This window comes from Macaca thibetana, chromosome 6 (genome assembly GCF_024542745.1).
Source record: "Macaca thibetana thibetana isolate TM-01 chromosome 6, ASM2454274v1, whole genome shotgun sequence".
Taxonomy (NCBI): Eukaryota; Metazoa; Chordata; class Mammalia; order Primates; family Cercopithecidae; genus Macaca; species Macaca thibetana.
In genome coordinates, this window is record NC_065583.1 from 132,681,033 (window position 1) to 132,708,720 (window position 27,688).

General features: G+C 39.9%; 1 protein-coding gene across 1 annotated transcript in view; it reads right to left on the minus strand.

Moving 5' to 3' along the window:
- Positions 1–27,688, minus strand: part of DROSHA (drosha ribonuclease III) — a 135,233-nt gene that overhangs the window by 13,948 nt on the left and 93,597 nt on the right. The window contains exons 26-32 of the mRNA XM_050793002.1: positions 24,599–24,658; positions 22,822–22,921; positions 18,605–18,707; positions 16,541–16,611; positions 9,790–9,834; positions 8,140–8,297; positions 6,537–6,642 (exon numbers count right to left, since the gene is read on the minus strand). Of these exons, the coding sequence (XP_050648959.1) occupies positions 6,537–6,642; positions 8,140–8,297; positions 9,790–9,834; positions 16,541–16,611; positions 18,605–18,707; positions 22,822–22,921; positions 24,599–24,658 (643 nt within the window). The remainder of the gene's footprint in view (positions 1–6,536; positions 6,643–8,139; positions 8,298–9,789; positions 9,835–16,540; positions 16,612–18,604; positions 18,708–22,821; positions 22,922–24,598; positions 24,659–27,688) is intronic.

Consider the following 27,688-nt stretch of genomic DNA (forward strand, 5'->3'; position numbering starts at 1 on the left):
TGTCACAGACCAATGTAAATATCCCAGATCTCAAACTCTGGTATTGAGAATCCAGGATGTTTTCTATTATCCCAGCATAGCACTCTTTCATCATTACTTTAAACTTTCATAAGAAAAAGATTTATTCGTTTAAATAAAACATACATATTGACAATCTTCCTTCAAGTTCCCTATTTCACTCTTGAATCTAAAGAGAAAAACCACAGTTGGCAGATGAGCTACCAAAGAGGGCCACCTAGTGTAAAATAAGCAGACTGTGATTTATTATTTTGAGGGCTTTAATATAAGAACACGGGGTGAAAGCAGAATATACTATTGAAAGTGACAGTGATATGCCACACAGGTCTATTATACCGAGAGTGGTCGCCAGATGGTCTCCATTTCCCGTGATAACTAAAGAAAAGGTACATAAATGCTAGCAGGCAAATACAGGTCAGATACAAAGAGCCAAATTATGTCAGTGACAGAAATCCTCAAACAGGAGGCTGTGGAATCTATCTTCTCAACGAGATCTTTTAGATAAAATACCTGTTTGTCTGAATGATTTATGCTCAGTGCTGTGTGGAAGCAGCAGGGCAGGATTAGATCACTGGTTCTTGAGCTTTGTATCTGTAATCCTTGCTCTCTTTCCCATTATCCCGAATCATTAAAAACAAACAAAAACTGTAGGTTCATCACCACTATAGTGCATGCCACCATTGGGTACAGTGCCTTGCACACAGTAGGCATGGAGATGAGCAACTATTTTTACCACACACTAAAGGCTAAGAAAAGAAGAATGATACAGAGGAGAAAACTCCTATGGCTAAAGATTTCCAAGTGTTACATGACAGGCATCCTGGCCTGTGTCAATACTTTCTTTGAGGCGTTCTCACAATTTATACTTTGACCCTACTGCATACACCATCCTAAAAACTAAAAACTTCAGCATGTGAAACAGAACCTCTTCCCTCTATAGCCCAATGCAGACTCAATTATCCTAGAACAATTGGATAAGCCTAACACTCCTTCCCGAGTAGGCCTTTTTGAATAGCCAACTTACAGAACAGAATGTTTTTCCCCATCAGCATTCAAAACTTGAAAACCATATTACATTTGCTCAATTGTCCTTATTCCCTTTAAGTGTGCAAGGGAATGGCTCAAAGCTAATTAATGCCTCCCAATGTGAATTACTGTAGCTGTGTGCTCTTTAATCACAATAATGAATCATTTGCCATCCCCCCACCAATCCAACTGCAATAAGTAATCCTCTCCAAATTTTAAATTAATTTTAATCCTTAGACACTCATAAGTAAGTCCTCTGCTTCTTCCCTTATACATAAAGCAACAGTCCACTTCCCTCCAGTGCCACTGCCTCTTCCCTCTTGACTTAGCTGACTGCACAATTGTCACTCTTTTATTTATTTAGCAAAGATGTACTGAGGGCCTATCATATGCCAGGATGAACAAAAACATGCTCTCAAAGAACTTCTAGTCTACTGGGGTATGCAAAGTGAAGTAAAGGCCAGGAAGGAAAACAACACAGAATTTTGATGGGGAGGGGACCAAGGGTAGGGAAGGATGGTCAGGGAAAGTTTCCCCCACATCCAGAAGTCACACCAGAAAGGACATCTAAAGGAACAGTAGAAGATACCAGGCACATGAGAGTAAGGGCTAGAACAGAACAGCTTCCGGGGGAGGAAGAGCATACACAAAGGCCTGCTGACAGGAGGAGGCCTGGAGAAACGCAAACAGCAGCCCAGTACAGAGGTGCAGAGCGAGAAGAAGAGCCTGTGGTATGAGGCTGGGCAGGCGGGCAAAGCCAGACCACCCAGGGCTTTGCCTGTTCTTTAGAAACTATCTGAAGAGTGACCGGGCGCGGTGGCTCAAGCCTGTAATCCCAGCACTTTGGGAGGCCGAAACAGGCAGATCACGAGGTAAGGAGATCGAGACCATCCTGGCTACCCCGGTGAAACCACGTCTCTACTAAAAAATACAAAAAACTAGCCGGGTGAGGTGGCGGGCGCCTGTAGTCCCAGCTACTCGGGAGGCTGAGGCAGGAAAATGGCGTAAACCCGGGCGGCAGAGCTTGCAGTGAGCTGAGGTCGCGCCCCTGCACTCCAGCCTGGGTGACAGAGCGAGACTCCGTCTCAAAAAAAAAAAAAAAAAAAAACTATCTGAAGAGCAACTGTAGAGAGTTAAGCTGGGATAGGATGATCATTCAGTCAAAGCATACTTGCTGAGCACTGATATGCCAGGTACTTCCCAGGGACCCAGGAATCAGGAATGGAGAAAACAAACAAAAATCCTGGTCTTCACGGAGTTTACACTCTGATGGGAGAAGACGGATAGTAAACAAGTACATTACATACTATATGCTAAGGAGGAAAAAGACATGAGAGGTTCCAGGCTGAGGAGATGTGCTAGGGACAAGGGGGAAGCGGTTGTCTATTTATTCAGGGTAGGTTAAGGAAGGCTTTATTGATAAGATGACATCTGAACAGAGACCTGAAGGAGGTGAGCAATTTGGCTGTATAGACTACCAGGAGAACAATACTGCAGCCAGATAAAATGCACGTGCAAAGGCCCTGGGGCAAGGGCTTGCTTAGTGTCCTGCAGGGGCTGGCATAGAGGCCAATGTTAACAGTCTATGAAACAGTCAGAAACAGGGAGCCAGTTCATATAAGGTGACTGTAACAACACTGTCTTTTACCCTTGAGATAGCAAGGTTTGAGAGGTTTTGTGCAGAAGAGGAATGTAATCTGGCTTCTCTTTAAAAATGATCCCTCTAGATGTGCTGAAAATTGACTAGGGCCCGGGGGATGAACCAGTTGGGAGGTTATGGCTAATAATCTGGACTACAGTGGCTCAGACCAAGTGATAGTAAAAGTGGTCAGAATCTACACAGAACTTAAAACAAATTTACAAGAAAAAGGAAAGAGAAAAGGCCAAAGACACAAATTAGGAAGTAGTGTAAAGATGTATTCAAAGCCATGAGACAGACAGAATGAGATCAGCAGAAGTTGACAGAGAGGAGGTCTGACGACTGAGAACTGGGCCACTCTAATGTTAATAGGTGGGGAGAGGAAGAGAAACAACCAAAGGGGACTGAAGATGAATGGCTGGTGTCGTCACAGTGTAGTCACTGTAGATGAAAGGCCAGTGTAGATTTGTTGTGAAGAGACTCCTTTGACTGCAGCATGTAAAATGGATTGAGCAGGGGCATGAGTTGACATAGGAAGACCTTGGTAGGAAGCTGCAAAAATTAACTTCACAAAGGCCTGAGATCTGGGCCTCTTGAAGGATTTCTGCCTGAGAGGCTGTCCATCTCTCAGATAGAATTCAAAAATGCCCGTAAGAACAGCAAAGGCAGGCTTTTCAAATATTAGGATACATCCAGGAGAAACCTGGGGACTCCAGGAGCACCCTCCTCTCACGGGAAGATGCTGCACTGCCTTATGTTTTGCATGAACACAACCTTCAGATTCCTATCCTTTGCAATTTAATAAATGTCACTTCTTTCAACTGGGTCTCTATCAATCACAGTGTGTGTGTGTGTGCGTGTCTGTGTGTGTCACACACAGACAGAGAGAGGACAGTCTTGCTCTGTTGCCCAGCCGGAGTACAGTGGTGCAACCACAGTTTCTGGGCTCAAGCGATCCTCCCACTTCAGCCTCCCGAGTAAATGGGGCTACAAATGCATGCCACTCTACCAAGCTAGTTTTTTAATTTTATTGTAGAGATAGAGTCTCATTATGTTGTACAGGCTGGTCTTGAACTCCTGGGCTCAAGCAGTCCTCCCAGGTTGGCCTCCCAAAGTGCTGGGATTATAGGCATAAGCCACCATACCTGGCCCTTGTGATGTTTTGATAGTTATGCAGAAATTAAACTGCAGTGGTCCAGGTGAGTAAGGATGGTAAGGAGGATGTGGGTGACAGAAAAAAGGTCATAAGAAAGAGGATAAATTAAAGAAATACTTGAGGAGTAAAACTGTCAGAGCTTGTGAATGGACTGGGATATAGAAAAGGGAGATAGAGAGAGGCATCCAAGATGCCTCCTAGGTTTCTGACATGCAACACTGAATGGGTGGTGCCACCGTTCAATTAGGGAATATTGGACGAGGACCCAGGCAGGAGACTATAAATTCGGTCTTACATGTGTTGAGACATTGAGAAGGCAGCTAGGGCTGGAACTCAGAAGGCAGAGAGAACTGAAGAGATCAGTTTAGAAGTCATCTGCCAGTAAGATGAAACTGATGACATATATTGAAAGGACTGGTAGCAGAGATTAAAAAGAGAACATGGCCTAAGAATGAGTGTTTTAGATATGGACTGTTTATTGGCCATAAGACTAAGATGTGTCTGCAAAGCAGGCTGAGAAAGAGTAGCTAAACAGGTAAGAGGAAACCCAGCAAAGTGCACCGTGACAGAAGCCAACAAAGCTTGTATTTCAAGGAGGACGGAGCAGCCATGTTAATGCTGATGGGAGTTGGTATCTGTTAGAATCTGCGTTTAGCTTATTCTTTGTCTCTGTCTTGCCCGCAGATCTGCTGGTCCTGATGATTTCTACCAAAGCATTCTGTGAATATAATTCAAAAAGCCTTCACATAATTTTATCATTTGTCAACACCATTCTAATAAGCTAGTCAAAAACTTTCTAATATTAAGACAGCAGGGCTGTTAAATTCATTTTGGATAAAACTACACTTCTGGCATTGCAGTGATTTTGGAAAGAACACAGAACTAGAGTCTCTCATCTAATCCTAGTTTTACCTTTCTCTAGATCATGGGCAGGACTCATGCCTTTCTGAGTTTTGGTTTTTGTTCAATGCTGGGGGTAGGGGAGTGGGGTGGGAGGAGAAATGTATGCAGTGAGCAGGTGGGAAACAATAAACTTCCCATCTCTGTAAGATCCTAGAGTTCACAATTAATTTTGTAGGAATACCAGGGGAAATGTGTATATTTAAAGCAAACATTTTCAAAAGTGGCCTCTATAGGGCCCTAAGACAAATTACTACTTCAAACTATTTAGTTGGTTTGGCGATTTCTCAGGCCAACCAGATACTCTGACACGTATGAAGTGTCAGAGGATATTGAACATGCAATTTATTGTTTTTCTAATGAACAGTGAGATACTAGACAATAGTTCATTTCTCAAAAATGTTCACATTTTCTTATGAATTTAATATTGTCATGAAAAACTCTTTCTTGTCCACCTAAAAACAGTTAACTTTAAATGGTAATCAAACTGTTAATATAAAAAAGAGTACTGCTGATTCCTCAGCACTTATGATGGAACTCAAGAGATACTCATTGAGTGAATGAATGCTAGGCTTAGAAATTCCACTGAAAAATGACATCTAAACAGCCAAGTCACCATATTCTCTCTAGTTCCAATATTTATGTCTCGCATAAACTATTTCCAGGGCTCACAGTTACAAAGATAAAATCCTATTCAAAGCAGAACACACATAAAAACCGTACAGATGCAAAGTTTGAAAGACTTGTTATCTGCTTCAACATAATAAAGACAGACTGCACTAAGTATCTTGTAGTGTACCAATATTTTTCTTTGCCCAATAAAGTATTTGCTTTCTCAATGTCCAATCCTCAAGAGACTTCTCAAAGGTTACTCCTTGTGCCTTAAGAGATTATCATGACCTCCTTCTGGACATTTTGTTCACTATTTCAGGATATTATTGACTGGTTTTACAGAGTAAAAAAAGTATGCAGCAAATAAAAAAGCTCACGAAAGTTTTATAAAATGAAACCAAAATTAAGAGGCATGGGGACCATTTCACTTTGTTTACAAATCAAACTTGTCTCTGTAACTCCCTTTCAACTCTGCCATGGTCTAACCAAACTAAGTCCCTACTGCCTCTCAGTCTTCTCATTGTTTTATGCCATGCCTTTTTGTTCTGCAGTCCCAGTGTGTGTACTGCCCTTGCATAGACATTTCTTCCCACCAAATCCCAATGGCCAAATCCCAACAGTCTTTAAAGCCTCAAACATCGTTATACCCATGAAGCTTTCTTTGAACTCCACAGATAGAAGAAACCTCGTATTTTCCTAAACTGCACAAGTGTAGCAATTTACCTAGGCTTCTTTATAATATTTAACATGTTCTACCTTGCATTTAGTTATAGTAACTTATGCTTTCTATGGTTCCAGGTTTATACATGTGTATCTATTTACATGTCTAAACACATGATATATAGAGAGTATAGTCTTTATTTTGTGGTTATTTATTTAAGCTTTAATCTCTAATAATTTTTAAGCTCCTTGTAAACAGACTTGGTGTCAATTTATCTTTGCTCCTTCCATGAGGCCTAGCTCAATATTTTGCAGAGTAGGCAGTCAGTAAATAAAGGAGTATAAAATGAGCTCTCATTGCGTATGTGCTTTGTATACAATTTGCACAATGAAATGAACAAAGCCATATGATAAGCTAAAGTCACTAAGAGTAAGAAATCAATCACATAGATATATATTTGACCCCTCTAATCTTCACTCTGTTTTACAGCAATCTTATTGGAGGAAGTGATTTAACAAACTCACAGTTAAGTGTCCTTCATGATGATCTGGGAAATGAATAAATAAGTACTCTGTGGCTACCAGTTGCATTATGGAGTCACCTAGGAATTCCATTCTCTGATTGTGGCCTCTGGAAAAAGAAATATCAAAGTAAAGAAATCAATAACCATTTATGGATTTCAAAAAAAACACCCAGAATTTTTAAAAAGGCATGACTTAAAAAGACAATGTATTCATTTTGTTTTAAAGCACAAAACCAAATACAATTCCCTAAGGCCCCTCGATTGAGAAGAGATCTGAGTTAATATAGGTTGAGTTTTAAAGAAGAATAAAGTGAATATTATCTAAGCATTAAACGATTGCCAAAATCAAGACTGGTAAACACTGCCTGGTCAGAAGCTGAAGAGCATAAATTGAAAAATCAAGCATAATACAAACAACAGTCTTGAAAGAAAGCAAACAGGTCCAAGAATTTTCTTTGCTAAACTTATTGAAATATATACTCTGGCCGGGTGCAGTGGCTCATGGCTCTAATCCCAGTGCTTTGTGAGGCTGAGGCAGGTGGGTCACTTGAGCCCAGGAGTTTGAGATCAGCCTGGCAACATGAAGAAACCCCATCTCTACAAAAAAAAAAAAAAAAAAAAAAAAATACATACATACATACATATATATATATAAATTAACCATATATATATATAAATTAGCCATATATATATATAAATTAGCCGTGTGTGTGTGTGTGTGTGTGTGTGTGTGTGTGTGTATATATAAATTAGCCAGGCATGGTAGCACACAGCTACAGTCATAGGGGACACAGCTATAGTCCCCAGCTACTCAGGAAGCTGAGGCAGGAAGAGGGCTTGAGCCCAGGAGGTCAAGGGCTGCAGTAAGCCGTAATCATGCCACTGCATTCCAGCCTTGGCAACAGAATGAGATCTGTCAGAAAAAAAAGAAAAAGAAAAAGAAAAAGAAATAACATACTCTGTTATTCAAAGCTGGAATCCAAATTTAAAAACAAAAAAAACTATGATAATCTTTCATCTTTATAGTTTAAAGAGAGTTGGGAATATTTGGTTTGGAAGAGGGGAGTAAAAAAATGAACAAAAAACAACCCCAAAGAAGTAAAATTTTGCTTATTTTCTTAATTGTTTCACTAGCTCACCTTCAAATCATTCATCTACAGCAGGGGTCAGAGAGCCACATCCAGCCCACGGACTGTTTCTAAGGATAAAGTTCTACTGGAACACAGCCATGTTCACTCATTTCCATTTCATCAGTGGCTGCTTTGATGCTACTACGGCAGAGTCGAATCACTGCACACAGGCCACATGGCCCACAAAACCTAAAATATTTAGTATCTGTCCCTGCTGGGAAAAAGTTTATACTTTCTTCACACTTCTCTTGACACTTCACAGGGAAACCAAGATGCATGACAATGGAACCAACAACACTGGATTGGAGCATAACCCTGGGTCCACACTGGGGTCTGTCTGCTCACCCATCTCGCAGTGTGACTTTCCTGGAAATATATTTGAAATCCCAATTCCTTCGAAGGGCATGCTCCAAAGGTCTGGGACTGCCTCGTCTAAATGGTCACATTGGGACAACATGAGAACTTTTCACTCACAGGGTCAGATGGTTAAATCCCACAGTTCTCAATGTGAATGCCCTTGCCAGAAGTCGAACATGAGTAAAAATTACTCCAATTGCTTCTTCAAACTCAGTAAGTTTTTGTAGAACTGGAGAAGTTTCAATAAGTTGTCTATCAGTATTTGGCTCTTGTAGCTACAGGAAAATAGAAATAAATAAAAATCATTTTTTTCACTTTTGGTTATAAGTGTAATGATCAATTCTAGGATGGTGTTTTGTAAAATTCCTTCTCCCATAAGCAAAAATTTATGAAATGCCAATAAAGCACGGAAGTTCCTTTCTCATCTCTTTGAATGGCAAACAAATCTAATATTTAAAGAAGGTTCAAATAATATTTTCCAATCTTCTATCAAATTTCAAGGCCAAGTACTGTACACAGATAGTTCAGAATCCAAGTATTATACTAACTCTCCAAGGAGATGCAAGCTGAAGAACAGCTGGTAGAGAATATATATATCTAGTAAAACAATGGTTCTCAAACTCTAGCATGCATGTTAAATGCAGTCAGCTAGGCCCTGTCCCCAAGGTTACTGATTTTCTATGTCTGGAATCAAGACTGGGAATCCACCTTCCTGACATGTTCCCAGGTGATGCAGATGCTGCTGGTCTGGGTCTGTCCTTCAAAAACTACTGCATTAAAGTAATTTGACTACTGTGTTTTCTAGGGACCAACCTATTTTGGCAATGAGAATCATTAAAACAGAATTCAATGTACATTGGAGATTATTATACCACTAGACAGGTGGTGCTCCAACAATGAGCCTTTAACAACTGGCAGAGAGCAAATATGAAAAGTGTGATTAAAATGAACATTCGCAACAACTTTGGGCACTCATGTATTAGTAAAACATTTTTAAAGTAAGCTGAAATAATGTCATTTCTCACTGTAAAGCCTCTTATGAGAGTTCAACCACTACTGATTATTCTTATATTTATTTTATATACATATATAAAAATATGTATATGAGGATACATATGCATGTTTACATATATGCATATATCCCAAAGTAAAACGAAATAAAAGCAAAGAATAGTAAGAATTCTTAAACCATCTGGGGAAATAGGTGTCATCACCATAAGTAGGGCTTTTAAATTCCAAAATCTTGATTGAAAAGCTATCACATTGTACTCATTTTTAAATTTATAGTAGGTTTTATACACTCTGAATTGAAGCTTTAAATTTCTAAGATCCAGATCAGATTATACTTTAACAATGTTAATTTAGTATTTGTTCTACTTTTTTAGTATCCTCAGATTTGCTTCCATACTATTAACACTTTCCCTGCAATAGCAAGTGTGTAGATACACTGGAGTCAACATTTTACACTTTGAATATCACCTTTTGGTGGTGATGGGGCATCCATAACTACACAGTAGCTCTTCCTTCCTCGTTGAGGGAGGATGACTCCCAGTGCTCCCCCTACCCCTTTCCAGACCACATAAACACAATGCATGGGTTCATTCTACTATTGTTCCGAAGTTTCCCAGGTCTGACACCTCAGCTTAAAGGCATAATGCCACTGAAGAGAATCAAAAGATAAAAGTGGGAGAGGAAAAAAAGGCAAAGGAAAGTAACATGAATAGTTGGAGTCATAAAGCTCACTGCAGACAGGGAGGTCATACTTACTTGGAGTGGGTGGAGAGGATAATTGAGCCAGACTTCGCGCAGGTCCTGGAAAATGGAGTGATGCCTTTAATGCTCAAGGGAGCCATTTAACGCACTCTAGAGTACTAAATAAAATGTCTTTATTTGAAATACTGAACTATTTCAGAAGCTGACTCCACTTATGGCAAATTCAATAGTGCTGGCAAACTAATTTTTTTTAAGTGTATTCACCCCTCAAACCGCCTGTAGTGACTCTAATTAGCCTATTAAGCTAGGGGGAAAAAGAGCCACCTCTAGTCCCACAAGTCAGACACCTTTTAAAACTAAGTTACACATTTGCTTAACCTAATACACTGCACTAAACTGCTCTTTTAATCATATTTTTTTCTTACCATTATCCAGAAATGTGCATCAGCTGTGCCTTTTGTAATTAAAAATAATTTCAAATGTCCTTTATTTTAGGCACTAATTCATTATCATCTGAGCTATTTTAAGATGGAGTGGAAAAGGCCCCACATCATCTTCATAAGATCTTACGTTTATGAGATCATGCTTTTACAGTGGGTCACTACAAATCCTCACTTGAACTACTGGAATGAGTGAATTTTATGGAAACGCCTAGTACATTACTTTATCCACTGAGTTAAATCTAGAGGCAGTTATAAGGAGAACTTCCTCAGGATTAAAGTGCTTTTCCTTTAGTTTCAGACTCTAGGGAGTCTCTGACTGAATTTACTTGCCGACCTTGATGTTCGATTTCTGAAATAAATAACAAAAAAATTCTTTAAGAGGAAACTTGTTTTTTTTTTTTTTTTTTTTTTTTTTAGAGGGGAAGAAGTATAGGAAAATTTAGTACCACTTGTAACACACAGGGTGATAAAGTAAAATACCTAGTATTTCTTGTACTACTGATATCTTAATAAAATACACTCAGGGTTTTTTAAATAATATTTTTTAAAAGCACTTAAACATCAAACTTTCTTTGGGGCACTTTAAAGGACTTCTCTTAACCAATTCAGAAATCTTTCCTTTGAAATCTCTGTAGTGCAAATTATATTGATTGTTCTTACCTTCTTACAACTTTCTCTCAATACTTTTTTTCTTCCTCCTTTTACCCTAAGTGGACATTTATCAAACTTCAGCCCCTTGCCTGACCTATTCATTACCATTTCCACTGGAGAATTCCACTATTTTCAATGCTTTACTACTTCAGTTTGGATTACTCATTCATTTCTGCTGCAGCACTGACGTCTTACCTAAGCTCCCAGTCCATAACTCTAAATATCACATGGGCACCTATTACCCCATATGGAACATGACCAGATGATAACTTTTCACCTTTCTCCTTAAACTAGAGCAGCTGTTACAGAAGATGGCAGGCTCAGGAGTCAGGCTGCCTGGGTTCAATCCTGATTCCATCTTGGCAAATCACTTAACCTAAGCTTCCATGTCCTCAAGCTTAAGACAAAGATAATTGTAGGACCTACTCGAGCTGTTCTCTGACGAACACCCTGAGCAATGCACTCAAAGTATTAAACCCAGAGCTGGCCCACAGAAAATACTACTGTTAATAATGATGACGACAACAACAATGATAAACAGCTATCTCTTCCAACCAACCCCAGTCTCCAAGGCTCAAAATTCCCAGGGATCTTGATTCACCTTTCTTCTATCGCCTTCATGTCTTATACTCAAACAAGACTTTGATTTCTCCTTTCATGTCTGCTGCCACCCATCTTGGTGTAATCGCCTAACACCCCATGACCAGACTAATGCACCTGTCCATTTCCTCTCTTCTACCCCGTAGACACTGAGATAGGGTTCTGCTGCACCTTGGTGTCAGTGGAAATATATTGAAAAGATCTAGACTGGAACCCCAGTGCTACCATTTATTAGCTCAAGGACCTTAGGCAAGGTCTCTACCTTTAGCTGGCTCTTCTGGAAAATATTCTGATCAGGTCATTTGTTCATGCAACATGTTTTTACTGAATATCTAGCCCTGTCCTAAAGGGGCCTACTGAGAAAGAATGAAGGTAAATAAGTGCAATTTAATACATTGTGGTAAGTCTCATAATAATGAGATAAAAACATGTAAGTGCTAGGAAAACTGCCTGTAGGTGTCAGATAAAGCTTCAATGAGGAGATGACTCTTCAGATGTGTCCTGAGAATATGAAGATTTTGGCCAATCAGTAGAGAGTGAGAATCAAAAACGGGGCACCAGAAACATACAAATAAGAAGTCTTAAAGTACACAGGCACGAAAAGGTGATTCCTAGTGAATGACACAAAGAGGGATTTAAAAAACAGCTGAGAGTCAGATTATGAAAATTATTAAATGCTATGTTATGTAGTATATAGAGCTTGGGAAGCTGTAACCAAAGATTTTAAGCAAGAAAGGCCATAACCAAATCTGCATATTGAAAAGAAGACAACACTAAATGTGGTATGAATGATGGACTGGAGCAGTGGGAGATAGCAGCTGGTTAAAGAGTTCAAGTGAGAAATGAGGAGGACAAAAATGAAAGCAGTAGGGTAGCAATTCAAGAAATATTAGGGTCACAATTGATAGAATCTTGCAATTGATCAGGTAAGAGGAGAAGAAAGCTTAGGGACAAAAATAAATCCTAAGGTTTCTGGTTTAGAAGATAAAAATAAGGAAGGAGGAACATGTTTGGGGGTTAAAAGTGATGGGTTCAATATTACACATGTTGAAATGAGGTATCTGTGGAACACCGATGAGAAGGTGCCCAGGGGCAACTTGAAAAGACACTTTTTCCTATTTCTGGAGCTCCAGAGAAAAGGCCTGAGTCAGAGGTACTGGTACAGATGTGTAAAGAGAAAAGGTGTGGAAAGCAGGGCACAGGAAAAATCACATTAACACCACTCTATCTTTCTAAGCGGGCTATTAACATAATCAAAATGAAACAATGGATCTGAATGTACTGGGTCAAACATGAAGAGTTACACAAAGACCAAACTACAAAACCAGCAACACTGGGGCTGAAAGAGTAAAACTCAGTTCAGGGTGAAAAAGAAAAAACCAGCCCTGCTGTTTACAAGGCTGAGCAGACAGACATAGATAAAGCCAGCAGCAAAGTGAACAGGAAACAATGTTTCCCTCAAGGTCTTGCAGCTGCTGAAAAATGCCATTATGACCCTCTGACTAAGGATCACTGCAGACACTCAATCTCCAAGCTGCCCTTGCCTTGTGACAGCACCCAATCCCAGAGTAATCTCTTGCTGCTCCTAAACTGGCCACAGCCAAGAACCTCCTGAGAATGATTCAGCACCAGCCCAGGCCTCACAAAGGATGTCTCTCTCCACCCCTACAACGCAGCCAATCCACCTGACTTTGTTGCCTACAGGTTTGTCCCTGGCTGTCTTTGGCTGATTAGGCTTTCATGACGCCTTATTCAAAAAAGAAGTACATTGGTTCACTAACATCTCTCACATGCTACAACTAATAGGTGGAAACCAAAATGGAGATGTCAAATGAGTTAGTGTCCAAGTTTGTGTACTTCAAAATGCTAGAGGAAAACCCATACATTTTGAGCCTTGTACAGTTTCACAAAAGACATACTAAAACAAATTCTGAATCTCAACCACCCCATTTGTAAGATAATATTCAGACTCTGCTTTTAATCCAGTCATTTACTCACTTCAGTCTTCTAACAAATATGTATTAAACGCTGCACATGCCAGCATTGCACTAGGTACTGGAAACACAAGATAAGCTCACTAAGTAGACAACTGGGAGAGAGGCAGTTTAAAGAGAAAAGAATCTAAACACCGACTGATGCAATTAAAGACGACAAGTAGAAAACTGCAGCAAAACAGAACAACAGAACACAGTGGACTGGGGATGCAGGTAAGATGGGAGAAGGGGACAAGGAAGAGGTCAGGGTGGGGGAGGGAGTCTAAAGGGTCTGGGGGACACAGAGGCAAGATGGCAGGAAGGAAAAAGAGCAAAGAGGTTGCTGAAATGACCCACAAAAGGTGAAGGCCAGAACAAAGAAAATTTAAGATTTGAGAAAAGGTCTTAAAACACAAACCATCTGGTACAGATGCAAATCAAGATGCACATGTGTTTAGATGTGCAGGACAAAAATGGGGGACACAGAACATCTCTAGATAATCTTCCCATAAGGAGGAAATTCACACATAAAAATCATCACATATCTCTAGAAAAACAAATACAAAAATCAAATTCTCAGATATGAACATTGTCCAGGTCATATTTTCCAAAACTATTGATCCTTTTTTAAAAAAACTACCCAAAGTAATACAGTAATAACGTCTGACAGCCATTTAAGCTGAATGTTTCACAGAGGCTTAAAACTGGCTTCCCGTGTTCTTTATTGCTCCACGAGGGCTATTTCATTCAATTATAATGACATTTCAATTTGGAATACAGAGTTGCTTCTCCCTTTAAATGTTAAATTGACTTGTTTTGGTGCAGAAAGCATCCAGAGTGCTCTATTATATGCAGGATTAAAAAGGTATCTCTGGCAATATTAATAGCTTAATATTTAAGTTAACAACAGAAACTATTTTAGAATCTATCATTTTTTCTTAAACTATAATTTGCTTTTTAAAAAAGTACTTTCATATTAATGACAAACCCACAGCCAATATCATACTGAATGGGCAAAAACTGGAAAAATTCCCCTTGAAAACTGGCACAAGACAGGGATGCCCTCTCTCACCACTCCTATTCAACATAGTGTTGGAAGTTCTGGCTAGGGCAATCAGGCAAGAGAAAGGAATCAAGGGTATTCAGTTAGGAAAAGAAGAAGTCAAATTGTCCCTCTTTGCAGATGACATGATTGTATATTTAGAAAATCCCATTGTCTCAGCCCAAAATCTCCTTAAGCTGGTAAGCAACTTCAGCAAAGTCTCAGGATACAAAATTAATGTGCAAAAATCACAAGCATTCATATACACCAGTAACAGACAAACAGAGAGCCAAATCATGAATGAACTTCCATTCACAATTGCTTCAAAGAGAATAAAATACCTAGGAATCCAACTTACAAGGGATGTAAAGGACCTCTTCAAGGAGAACTACAAACCACTGCTCAGTGAAATAAAAGAGGACACAAACAAATGGAAGAACATACCATGCTCATGGAGAGGAAGAATCAATATCGTGAAAATGGCCATACTGCCCAAGGTTATTTATAGATTCAATGCCATCGCCATCAAGCTACCAACGAGTTTCTTCACAGAATTGGAAAAAACTGCTTTAAAGTTCATATAGAACCAAAAAAGAGCCCGCATCTCCAAGACAATCCTAAGTCAAAAGAACAAAGCTGGAGGCATCACGCTACCTGACTTCAAACTATACTACAAGGCTACAGTAACCAAAACAGCATGGTACTAGTACCAAAACAGAGATATAGACCAATGGAACAGAACAGAGTCCTCAGAAATAATACCACACATCTACAGCCATCTGATCTTTGACAAACCTGAGAGAAACAAGAAATGGGGAAAGGATTCCCTATTTAATAAATGGTGCTGGGAAAATTGGCTAGCCATAAATAGAAAGCTGAAACTGGATCCTTTCCTTACTCCTTATACAAAAATTAATTCAAGATGGATTAGAGACTTAAATGTTAGACCTAATACCATAAAAACCCTAGAGGAAAACCTAAGTAGTACCATTCAGGACATAGGCATGGGCAAAGACTTCATGTCTAAAACACCAAAAGCAACGGCAGCAAAAGCCAAAATTGACAAATGGGATCTCATTAAACTAAAGAGCTTCTGCACAGCAAAAGAAACTACTATCAGAGTGAACAGGCAACCTACAGAATGGGAGAAAATTTTTGCAATCTACTCATCTGACAAAGGGCTAATATCCAGAACCTACAAAGAACTCAAACAAATTTACAAGAAAAAAACAAACAACCCCATCAAAAAGTGGGCAAAGGATATGAACAGACATTTCTCAAAAGAAGACATTCATACAGACAACAGACACATGAAAAAATGCTCATCATCACTGGCCATCAGAGAAATGCAAATCAAAACCACAATGAGATACCATCTCACACCAGTTAGAATGGCGATCATTAAAAAGTCAGGAAACAACAGGTGCTGGAGAAGATGTGGAGAAATAGGAACACTTTTACACTGTTGGTGGGATTGTAAACTAGTTCAACCATTATGGAAAACAGTATGGCGATTCCTCAAGGATCTAGAACTAGAAGTACCATATGACCCAGCCATCCCATTACTGGGTATATACCCAAAGGATTATAAATCATGCTGCTATAAAGACACATGCACACGTATGTTCATTGTGGCACTATTCACAACAGGAAAGACTTGGAATCAACCCTAATGTCCATCAGTGACAGACTGGATTAAGAAAATGTGGCACATATACACCATGGAATACTATGCAGCCATAAAAAAGGATGAGTTTGTGTCCTTTGTAGGGACATGGATGCAGCTGGAAACCATCATTCTGTGCAAACTATCGCAAGAACAGAAAACCAAACACCGCATGTTCTCACTCATAGGTGGGAACTGAACAATGAGATCACTTGGACTCGGGAAGGGGAACATCACACACCGGGGCCTACTATGGGGAGTGGGGAGGGGGGAGGGCTTGCATTGGGAGTTATACCTGATGTAAAGGACGAGTTGATGGGTGCAGCACACCAACATGGCACAAGTATACATATGTAACAAACCTGCACGTTATGCACATGTACCCTAGAACTTAAAGTATAATAATAAAAAAAAAGAAAGAAAGAAATACCGGATCATTAAAGAGCAAGCGTCCAAATAGCTGCTTGGCTTCCTCCAGGCTTCCCTCCAAGTAAACAGCTCCTAGATGAAAAACAGAGAACGCCAAAAGAGAGTCTCCATCAACAGTCAAAGAAAATGACCTATCTCTATAAAAAGCAAAAACGCAAGCCAAAAACCACTCACAGAAAACAAATCAACATGTTCAGAAGCAATTGTCTTAAAGGTGACATATTTCCTCTTTTTGCTATGCTTTGTGTTACAAATTACACTGAAATAATACGAAATTCAATTTACTAAAATCTAAATCTAATATTGTAAGTAAAAGAGGCCAAATATTAACTATCATGAAGGGTAAAGGTATAAACCTTACTAAGGGAACAATGCACAAATACTGGACTTCAGTAAAGAAAATGTTCAGTTTTATTTTATGTATTTATAGTTTACGTTTCAGATCAAATATATATAGATACCTAAGGGGAAAAAAAAAACCTGATAGACAAAACCTGGGTCTAGATCAATGAAGACATCTGCAAATAAAATATCAGAGGAAGCTTTACCTTTAATTTGGAAGCATTGGGCACACACACTCATGAATCATAACCAGGAAGTACTATGGTAACATTTTAACTGGTATCAATTACAATGGAGTAGTCATATTTTCTTGAAATCAAATGTTTACACTTGTCTTCAGAAAGGCTGCTTTTCCATGTAAAATGTTAAGGCACTTAGTTACCAGGGCTTTTGACAACTAAAGACATTTATTATTTATTGACAGTTGTAACAATGATAGTCAGAGTACACTGGTAGTAACTGTTGTGGTTGGGGAACCACTTATGTCCTGGGTACCATGCAAAGCATTTCCACATTCTTATCTTCACTAGCATGGGGTACCTCAGTCGGAGGACGTTAGAAAAGAGAGGATTTAGGTTTATATTAGTTGATTCGGGGGGACAGCTTAAGGAAGTAGAACTTTGCTTTGGATTGGATGCTGCCGGAATCAGATATTAAGATCATTACGACAACTCTGCAAGGTAAGTGACACCATCTCCATCTCACAATCTCACAGATGGGGAAACTGAGGATCAAAGAGATTAGGTAGCTTGCCAAAGACACAGATCTGATAAATAATGGAACAGGAAATTGAATCATGTCTGACTGGTTCTGGAGGCAATGGTAACACCAACTGTCAAAAATATTATGTGTATAGAGCAAAGTAATTCCATGCGACAAATTCTTTGAAAATAGACATATTTGTGAAAAACAGACACAGCTGTGAAAAGACTGCGGATAATTATTAAACATTCTCTTGCCACTATCATAAGCATGAAACTACAATGAGAAGCTTTTATATTCATTTTCAAAGGAAGAGGGCAAAAATGATAAGAACAAAGCCCTTTGAAAGCTAAAATGTACTTGATCATTACCTTAAAAAAAAATCAAATTGTCAATCTACTGTAACATTTCACTGTAAAGCAAACATACTTGCAATCACCAGCTAATTAACTCTTCATAACTTTCCTGTACCAATGGCTAATTCTGGTTACAGTCAAAAAGAAGCCAAGGAAGTAAAGTGCCTGAGTGAGGAGTGAAATGTCAACATCAGTCTTGCTTCAAGTGAATCAATAACAGTTATACAGACTCAAACCCTGGGTAGGGTTTTAAAAATGTGGTGTTTTCAAGATGTTTAAAACAGAAATATTACAAATAGTTTAATCAAAAGCAACAATGGAGTCTCTCAGCAACCTAATCTGTTCATTTATGTATGTGATCCTGACTCAAATCTGGAAAGTAATCCATCTCCATATTAATTCACCTCATTTCAATTCATGAAATGCTAAGCATCTACATGACATCAAGACACCAATTCAGGCAGTAAGAATGGAAAAAAAAAAAAAAAAGAGGCATGTTCACTGCTCTGAAGGAACTGAAATAACTATAAGGTGGTAGGTGTCATACTAGGAACGTCCTGTACTTTGGGAACAAATAATTCTGTCCCAAGTTTCCACACAAAATTTTATGTGCTCTCCAGACTGTTTAGACATGCAAGAAAGTAGACTATGAAGAGAGAAATTACCTATTAATGCTTCAAAACAATTGGCCATTGCATGTCGAAGGTCCGATTCTCTACAAAGGTCAGGCCCGTGAGCATACAGCATAAATCGATCCAGTTCAAGTTTCTACAAAATTCACAATGACAAAATGTAAGAAAGTTTGCCAAAATCTTAACTATAGGAACTCCCCATCTCTTGCAGAGGGTTGGTGTGGAAACGAGATGGGGGAAGGGGAATGGTTACAAATCCATATGAGTATATTAAGAGACAGTTTAGTTTAACATGCATTAGAAGTCCTATAAATACAGCTCAGTTTTCACCAACTCAATTCTTTCCCAAACAGGCTTCTACAACCTCCAATAGTTCAAGCAGGGTTCAGAATTGATCAGATCTGAACTTTCCAATTCCAAGTTCAGACCAAGCACTAGCCCAGGCTGGAATAAGACTCTGCTATGAGACCATAATCCCCTGGGTTCATCCAATATGCCTATGGAGAGAATTACAAACCTAACACAAACTTCTGAAAGTCAGTTTTACATCTTTGACTCAAGTCATGTGGTACTGACAATGTCAGCACCATAAAAAACAGATTTTTTTTTTTTTTTTTTGAGATGGAATCTGGCTCTGTCGCCCAGGCTGGAGTGCAGTGGTATGATCTTGGCTCACTGCAACCTCCACCTCCCGGGTTCAAGAGATTCTCCTGCCTCACCCTCTCGAGTAAATGGGACTACAGGCACCCGCCACCACGCCCAGCTAATTTTTGAATTTTTAGTAGAGACAGGGTTTCACCATGTTTGCCAGGCTGGTCTCAAACTCCTGACCTCAGGTGATGCAGTCACCTCAGCCTCGCAAACGGCTGGGATTACAGGCGTGAGCCACCACACCTGGCCCAAAATAGATTTTTATGCGGTAGAGTGAGGATCCTCAGAAGACTTCAAAATGCCTTACACTTCTAAATCTTTATTTTTATTTTTATTTTTTGTGAGGATTTGGGGACCCCGATATCTCTGCACTTGTGTCCCCCTTATGAGGTTTCCATACTCATCTCTCTGTGGGTTCAGTGAGACCTTCTGAGCAATGAATTGGATTGATCTTAAGGGCTTTGAAAATAGCACTCGTATTGCTTTGTGTTTCCTTTTCTGATTTGGCCTCAAAAGAGGTTAGAGCCAAATTTGTAGCCCAGTTCTAGGTGTAGGACTGATGAATATGTCAGTGTGTACTAACTTTACCTCTGGATTCATTTCACTATCTTACTCATAATTTTCCTTTACTTTGATCTCTGTGGCTGCTTATTTCTTATCCTATGGCATTACAACATACAAATCAATTCCAGCCTTTTAGAACTAGACACAACGTGAAAGAATATTTTTTATACAACTCCTGAGATTGAATAAATGGAAATCATAATTCTTTCCATAAAAAAGAGACAAACATTGCATAAATATGCAATAAATCCATTTCCTTTACCATGTAATTCAATTCAATAAATACTAAGCAATAACATGCCACATAACATGGAACAACTCACAAGTCAATGAACAGCCTAGGACAATATGAGTTCCACCAGTCCTCAGACAAAAGACATAGATTTTGTGTGTCTCAGTATGTATCTTATATCCATATTTACTCATAATGGAAAAAGACAAAGACAATAAAAATAAGACATATATGCTGTAGTATTTTGTACTGTTTGAAATCCGTGATTATAAAATATACTCAAATGAGTTTTGACTACCACAAATGCAATAGCAGAAAATATCTTTTTAAAAATTGATCCCAAAGTGCAAGAGTTTATACTAGAATATGTAAATTTCATCTGTTTCACAACTTCACTGGGAAAATCTAATTGTTTCCTATCTCTGGAGCCCTGCTTGCGAGCAGACTGCAAGCCATATTTTATCTTATAAACATCTACTGTATTCTGGAGTGCTGCGATGTGAATTTCCTGACTTCTTCTAGTCTCTACTCTATATCCTTATTTTTCCATGTAGGCATTAGTACAACTTTTTTTTTTTTTTTTTTTGAGGCAGAGTCTTGCTCTGTCGCCCAGGCTGGAGTGCAATGGCGCGATCTAGGCTCAATGCAAGCTCCACCTCCAGGGTTCATGCCATTCTACCTCAGCCTCCGGAGTAGCTGGGAGTAGCTGGGACTACAGACGCCTGCCACCACGCCTGGCTAATTTTTTTGTATTTTTCAGCAGGGACAAGGTTTCACCATGTTGGCCAGGATGGTCTCGATCTCCCGACCTCGTGATCCGCCTGCCTTGGCCTCCCAAAGTGCTGGGATTACAGGCATGAGCCACCGCGCCTGGCATCAGTACAACTTTTAAAAAGACTAGAGTGGTATACTACTGTTTATGTGTTAAAATGTTCATTAGTCTGGAAGGTGACCTAGAGCTTTCATTAGATTCTCAAAGGGGGTCAACAATTCTCCATCAATTCCCTCCCCTCCCAAATGGTTAAGGACTACTGGTCTAGACAGAAGAAAGGTGGGACTGCCACAGGCTTCTGCTGCAGCCAATGGGTGTTGAGTACTATGGGAATAGCAAGTCTTGGGCTTGGTGGAAGAAGACCACATAGAAACCCCTGAAGGGAGAAACTAGCCACCTCTGTCATTAGTCATGGCTTTGTACAGCACCCAATGGGTTATATAATAGCTTCTGTTTCGTGCTACGGCAATTCCCTAAACTTCGTACATATTCTCCCTATAAGTGTTTGAAAAATAATTATGCCATTCCATTACATCCTAAACTAAAAACAATAAGGAAAGGAGTGACAACCTACTTATTAATATGTATTTCCAGTGGCATTTACGTGAATGATCAGGAAGCATTGTGACAATTAAATCAACCAATCACTTAAGCAGTTTTACATAGAGTTGTGAAATTTCATTCATTGTGAGCCTACCAAAACCAAGTTAGCTTACCTGGTTGCTTACAGGTTTTCATTAAGACATCAGTATTTACTTTCTCAAATTCCACGAAAACCAGTTCCAAGCCTACCACTGTAGCTACAATGATGATGTTATCACATAAAATAAAACTGTGTTATTGCTAACACATAAGCTAAAATTAACCACATTTTGAATATAATTAATGCCTTGGCAAGATCAAATTAAGAAACCAGTCATAAACCTAGGATGAGCTTTACTCTTTCTATCAAAATCAAACTTTTATATCAAAATGAAGAAAAGATACAAATTAGGCAAAACCCACAAAAGTTTTTACAGTGGCTCCTCAGTGTTTGGGGATTTAAGAGCCACCACTCTACCTACTATTAAATAAACCCAAAGGTCTATAAAAATGTAAGGATTTATCACAAGAACATGGGTAGCATCAATAAAAACAGCCCCTACAAAATTATTAACATCTTTGTGTAATTACTATAAACAAGTATTATGCCTAGCACTTTATAAATGATGTCATTAAAGCTCATAATCTCATTTAATTCTCACAACCAGGCTGTATGCCAAGGGCTAATGTCATTTCCATTTTACAGATGAGAAAGCAGAGGCTTGGAGAAGAGAACAACAATTTGTCAATTTGTCCATAGCCACCTGTTTGTAAGAGAAGGAGTGTGGACTGGAACCCTGATGAGTCAGTGCAAGTGTCCATGTGCTTATCAGCTATGATTTATTCTAATAAGACATCATATGGAGATGGAAACATCAAATCAGATCACGTTTATCTGAATTATAAAAAGGTTCTGTTAGTTACTGAGCTAAGTCAATGAGGCTAGGGGAACAGCCTAAGCCCTAAATCTTAATAGGATTTGTGATTTGGGGGATTCTCAAAGGTGTAGAAAGTACCCCTAGTGGATAAAAAATGGTCTGTAATCTTCTGTTCAAAACTATCATTCGGCTTGTTAACGTAAATTAGAAACAAATGTACTACAGAAATATTACACAAAGGGAAAATACAGCATATTTCATTTCTTTTGCTTTGTTCCCATGTTCCTTTTCCTCAAATGTTTAACTCAGTTCATGCACATCTGTCAAATTTTTCTTCATCTGTTCTCAAGTTACCTCACTGTGGAGTTCATTAGCTGCTGGTGAAACTCACTAAGGTAACAAAACTAGTAAGACTGGATCCTTAAAACCCAACAAAAAATACTTCCTGGTCTGTAAAATATTAACACCCCTAATATATCCTAAAGAGTTACTTATTCAAATGCAAAATTATGCATGGGCCGCAGAAGAGCATGTCAGACATAACTACAAATGCTGCAGATGTTTTCTGTACCTTTGCTAGCATGGCAAGGTGCTGATTCTGAACAATGGCAGTTCGATAGGTTGCTAATCCTCCTTCTTCCAGACTAGGAAACAAATAGTACAAATGGACACTACAAAAAAAAAAAAAAAAGGAAGTACATGAATAAATACGCATCACAACATTCCGTCTGTGGCTCTGAGTCACAGAAACAGGGCTGGCACACAGTATCTGTGCAATGGACATCAGCTGAATCAAACTAAAGGATCTGATTAAAGTCTTTGAAAGTTAAATGGTAAGAACAATATATTTGAATGTGCTTAAACCTAGAAGGCACCATTCACTCATATTTTCACATTTATTTCTGTTAAAAGGTTTCTCTGAAATCTGTTCTCTGATGACAACAAAGAGCAGAATAATCAATTACACACTCTAGGAGTAAACACATTTAATACTAAAACTTGGGAGTGAAACAAATGCTTTTCCTTCGGCTATGTGTGGCCCCTGGAGAGAGGAGTCCCTTCTCCTGATTATGTCCATCTTGTGAAAAGAAATAACCTAAAGAGAAAAAAAACAGCTCAAGAGAGTTCCAAGAGAAGCATGTATTGTCTCCCTTTAAAAGAGAAATTGTGTCAGTATAGAAAAGCAACACACACTTTCCTGCCCCTATTTCGTTTCTTTTTTTTTGAGACAGAGTCTCACTCTGTAACCCAGGCTAAAGTGTTGTGGCACAATCTCAGCTCAATGCAACCTTCACCTCTCAGGTTCAAGCGATTCTCCTGCCTCAGCCTCCCAGGTAGCTGGGACTACAGGCATGCACCACCACACCTGGCTAATTTTTGTATTTTTAGTAGAGATGGGGTTTCGTCATGTTGGCCAGGCTGGTTTTGAACTCCTGACCTCAGGTGATCCACCCGCCTTGGCCTCCCGAAGTGCTGGGATTACAGGCGTGAGTCAGTGTGCCTGGCGTCCTACCCCTACTTTCAAATTAAGGATCCTAAAACACTTCTGGAGAGAAACAGACACACACACACACACACACACACACACACACACACAAATCTGGTCATTAAAATTACTTGTAAGCTTTACTTCCCTTGAGATCAGAAAGAATAAGAAAGGGATCAAAGACAAATCCTAGAAGTTGAAATGACATTTTAAAATATCATCGCTTTCAGGCCGGGCGCGGTGGCTCAAGCCTGTAATCCCAGCACTTTGGGAGGCCGAGATGGGCGGATCACGAGGTCAGGAGATCGAGACCATCCTGGCTAACACGGTGAAACACCGTCTCTACTAAAAAATACAAAAAACTAGCCGGGCGAGGTGGCGGGTGCCTGTAGTCCCAGCTACTTGGGAGGCTGAGGCAGGAGAATGGCGTGAACCCGGGAGGCGGAGCTTGCAGTGAGCTGAGATCCGGCCATTGCACTCCAGCCTGGGTGACAGAGCAAGACTCCGTCTCAAAAAAAAAAAAAAAAAAATATCATCCCTTTCTTTACAAATTGAATATAAGCTCTGAAGCATCTAGACCAAGACAAGCTGATCTCTTGTGGCTGTAAGCAACTTTAACATATACTTGACAGGACAGAGACACCAGCCTTTCATCTTGTAATCTCACTCATTACAGCATCAGTGAGTGTGAGTTGTCAGGGCAAGAGCCACAGACATGTGGCTTTTGAGCTCTACAAAACAGATAAAATACATGGTGTATCAATGCCTTATTTGGCTAATTACAAAGAAAGCAATGTAATAAGTATGTTACCTATAAAATGTAATTATTGAGGAACTGTAAAAAACAAAAAAGCCTAATTACCTGGTCAGAAATTCAACAACAGCATCACCCAGGAATTCCAACCGCTCATTGTGGTTAATCCTACAATGGGAATTAAGAAGATTACTTAATATAGCATACTAACACTCCCCCCCACCCCCGCAAGAAAAGAGCACATGAGGGTTAGCTCCTTTAGTAATCAAACCACCTTCCCTATTCCTCATAATTAAGAGCACAGACCACCATCTTAGCCCAGAGGCACCTGGCACCTGCCTAATGGGAAGGAGGGGTGCATTCCTTCACACCACGTGGGTCAGGCTTTCTACCAGGGGGCTTCCTTCCCCTGGGAACCAGACTTAAAGCATCCAGAGCCTTCAAAGTGGTATCTCACTAACAATCGTGAGTATTTCCTTACCAGTATCAGGTAGAAGACAGAAGAATACCTTCAGTGGATTTTCTGACCACTGAAAAATTCGTTTTGATACAATGTCCTAAAGCCAGTTCCACATCACTCCAACTCTACACTCAACCCAGCATCTGAAGTCCTTCAAAATAAGTGTAATCTACGTTTTCAGCCTCATTACCCACTCCTATCCTATCCTATCTACTCATCGGGCCCTGCACCAAAACCCCTGCCATTCTCTGAAAGAGGCATCACCTAAGACACTCAGTGTGCCTCTTCAGGCCAAGCTCCCTGCCACCCCAGAGCCTTCTACTCTCTCCCATACAATGAGCCACGCTGAAAATCTACTCACCCCTCAAGGCCCAGCAAAAATGTTATCTTCTTTATGAAGCCCTGCCCAATGCCACTCATCAAAATTAATACTTCCCCTTCAGTGCACAGATTACACTTTATTTACACTTTAATTATATGATGAAGTCGTATCTCACAGGCTGTTATTTTCTCATGTTCGCATACAAGGCTGAAAGGACCAAGAAGGTGGCCCATGGAAAACCTCCTCCTGCGTCTCAGTGAAGCCAATGGAGCACCTCCTCTCAGTACTAACGTGCTTCTCTCACTGCCCCTTTGGTTGAGCACAGACATGACATGAAGTGATTTAGGTTTTCAACAGGCCACACTGGCTGCTGCTGTGTAGACAGAGTGCAGGACACAGAAGCACTGAGGGGAGGTTGCAGCAGATGCAAGGAGACTTTCCCACATGGGAGGCTTAGGCTGGGGAGGTCACAGTGGAGACGAGGGAAACCGTCACATTTGGGATGTATTTTGGAGAAACAGCCGAAAAGAATTGTTGATAGCTGGAGTTGGGATTTGGAAGCTAAGTGAAAGAAAAGAATGAAGGTCAATGTCTAGGCTTTAGCTTAAGTAGCCTGTGAGAAGTGGTGCCATTTACTGTGGAGGGGAGGACCAAAAGGAAAACAGGTTTGGGGTAAAAGCAAGAGGTGCATTTTGGACGTTAACTTTGAAGTGCCCATCAAATATCCAAATGGAAAGATCCAGTAGAGTGCTAGATACTAAACTTCTGCTCATGGGCTAGGACAAAGTTGCTAATGAATCTTTAGAGTTGGTCAATGTTAGACAGAATTTCAGGTGATGAATCATATGACACCACTTGAGAGGATGCAGCCAGAGGGAAAAAAAGGTGCCAGGAATGAACCCAGGGAGTGCTGAAGTTGAGAAGTCAAGCAGGAGGGAAGCCAGAAAAGGAGACCTGGCCAGGGAGGTAGGAGGAAAAGGAAGTCAGTATGCTCTCCTCGAGGACAGCATGTTATCCTGCAGCCATAGGGAAGAATGTGTTTCAAGAGAGAAGTGGTGAGCCATGCCCAATGTTGCTTAGACTCCAGTCAGATGAGAACAGACCACCGATTCAGTCCTGTGAAGTCACTGAGGCCCTTGATAGGCTATATGTGAAGTGGTGGAAACAAACCTGCTTGTGACTACAGTAAGCTGGAGAAATAATAAGTTGTATGGAATTGTATAGTAGCCCTCTCATACCCATGGTTTCACATTCCACAGTTTCAGTTACCCCTGGCCAACCACAGTCTGAAAACATTAAGTGGAAAATTTCAGAAATAAACAATACATAAGTTTTAAATTGCATGCTGTTCTTTACCACATGGTAAAATCTTGTGCTGTCCCACCCTATCTCACTGGGATAATCCCTTTTTCTAGTATCTCTATGCTGTCACTTAATAGCCATGTGGGCTACCAGATCGACTGTCATAGTATCTCAGTGCCTATTCAAGTCATCCTTATTTTACTTAATAATGGTCCCAAAGCACAAGAGTCATGATGCTGGCATGCTGTTATTTATTTACTTTTTACTTTTATTTTAGGTTCAGGGGTACATGTGCAGGTTTGTTACATAGGTAAGCTGCATGTCATGGGGTTTGGCATACAGAAGGCATGTTGTTATAACTCTTCTATTTTATTATTGTTGCTGTTAATCTCTTACTGTGCCTAATTTATAATTTAAACTTCATTATAGGTATGTATGTGTAGGAAAAAACACAGTACGTATAGGGTTATGTACTATCTTTGGTTTCATGCATTCACTAGAGGCCTTGGAAGGATAAGCGGGGGGATGACTAAATATGAGGAAGAACCTGAATGTCTGATTCAAGGCTGGCTGCTGAAAGAGAAAATATGAGTCTGGGGATATACACAGTGAGAAAAACCAAAGGGATGCACTGAGGAGGGAAGGAGGACACATAGAGTCCCTGGGGTCTGAGCAAAAACAGCAAAGGACAGGCTTGGGCATGAGCAGAAGCTGGCCTCACTAACTACAGGGGTTTTCTTAAATCTCTCTGACACCAAACCACATCTCCCCAAAAAACTCAATAGCTGCCTGTCGACTCTCAACCTATCTGGCTTTCAAGGCCATTCTTTATCTAGTTTCATCATACCCACCCCTTTTATCTACTTTTAACAGCAACTTTCAACTCCATGTTGATCAACCTGCACAACTATACCATGCACATACTATCCCCTCTCCTTTCCCTGCTACCTCTCCCAAATCGCACTCATTCCTACAGTCAACTGGCAGGCCAACCCTAAGTACTGGAGCTTCCAGGGGTGCGGGCTAACTCCCACCATCCCACCCCCATTCCCCCAGAACTTTAACCCTTATCACTCCATTTACAACAAAATTAGATCATATCTGTATTATTCTG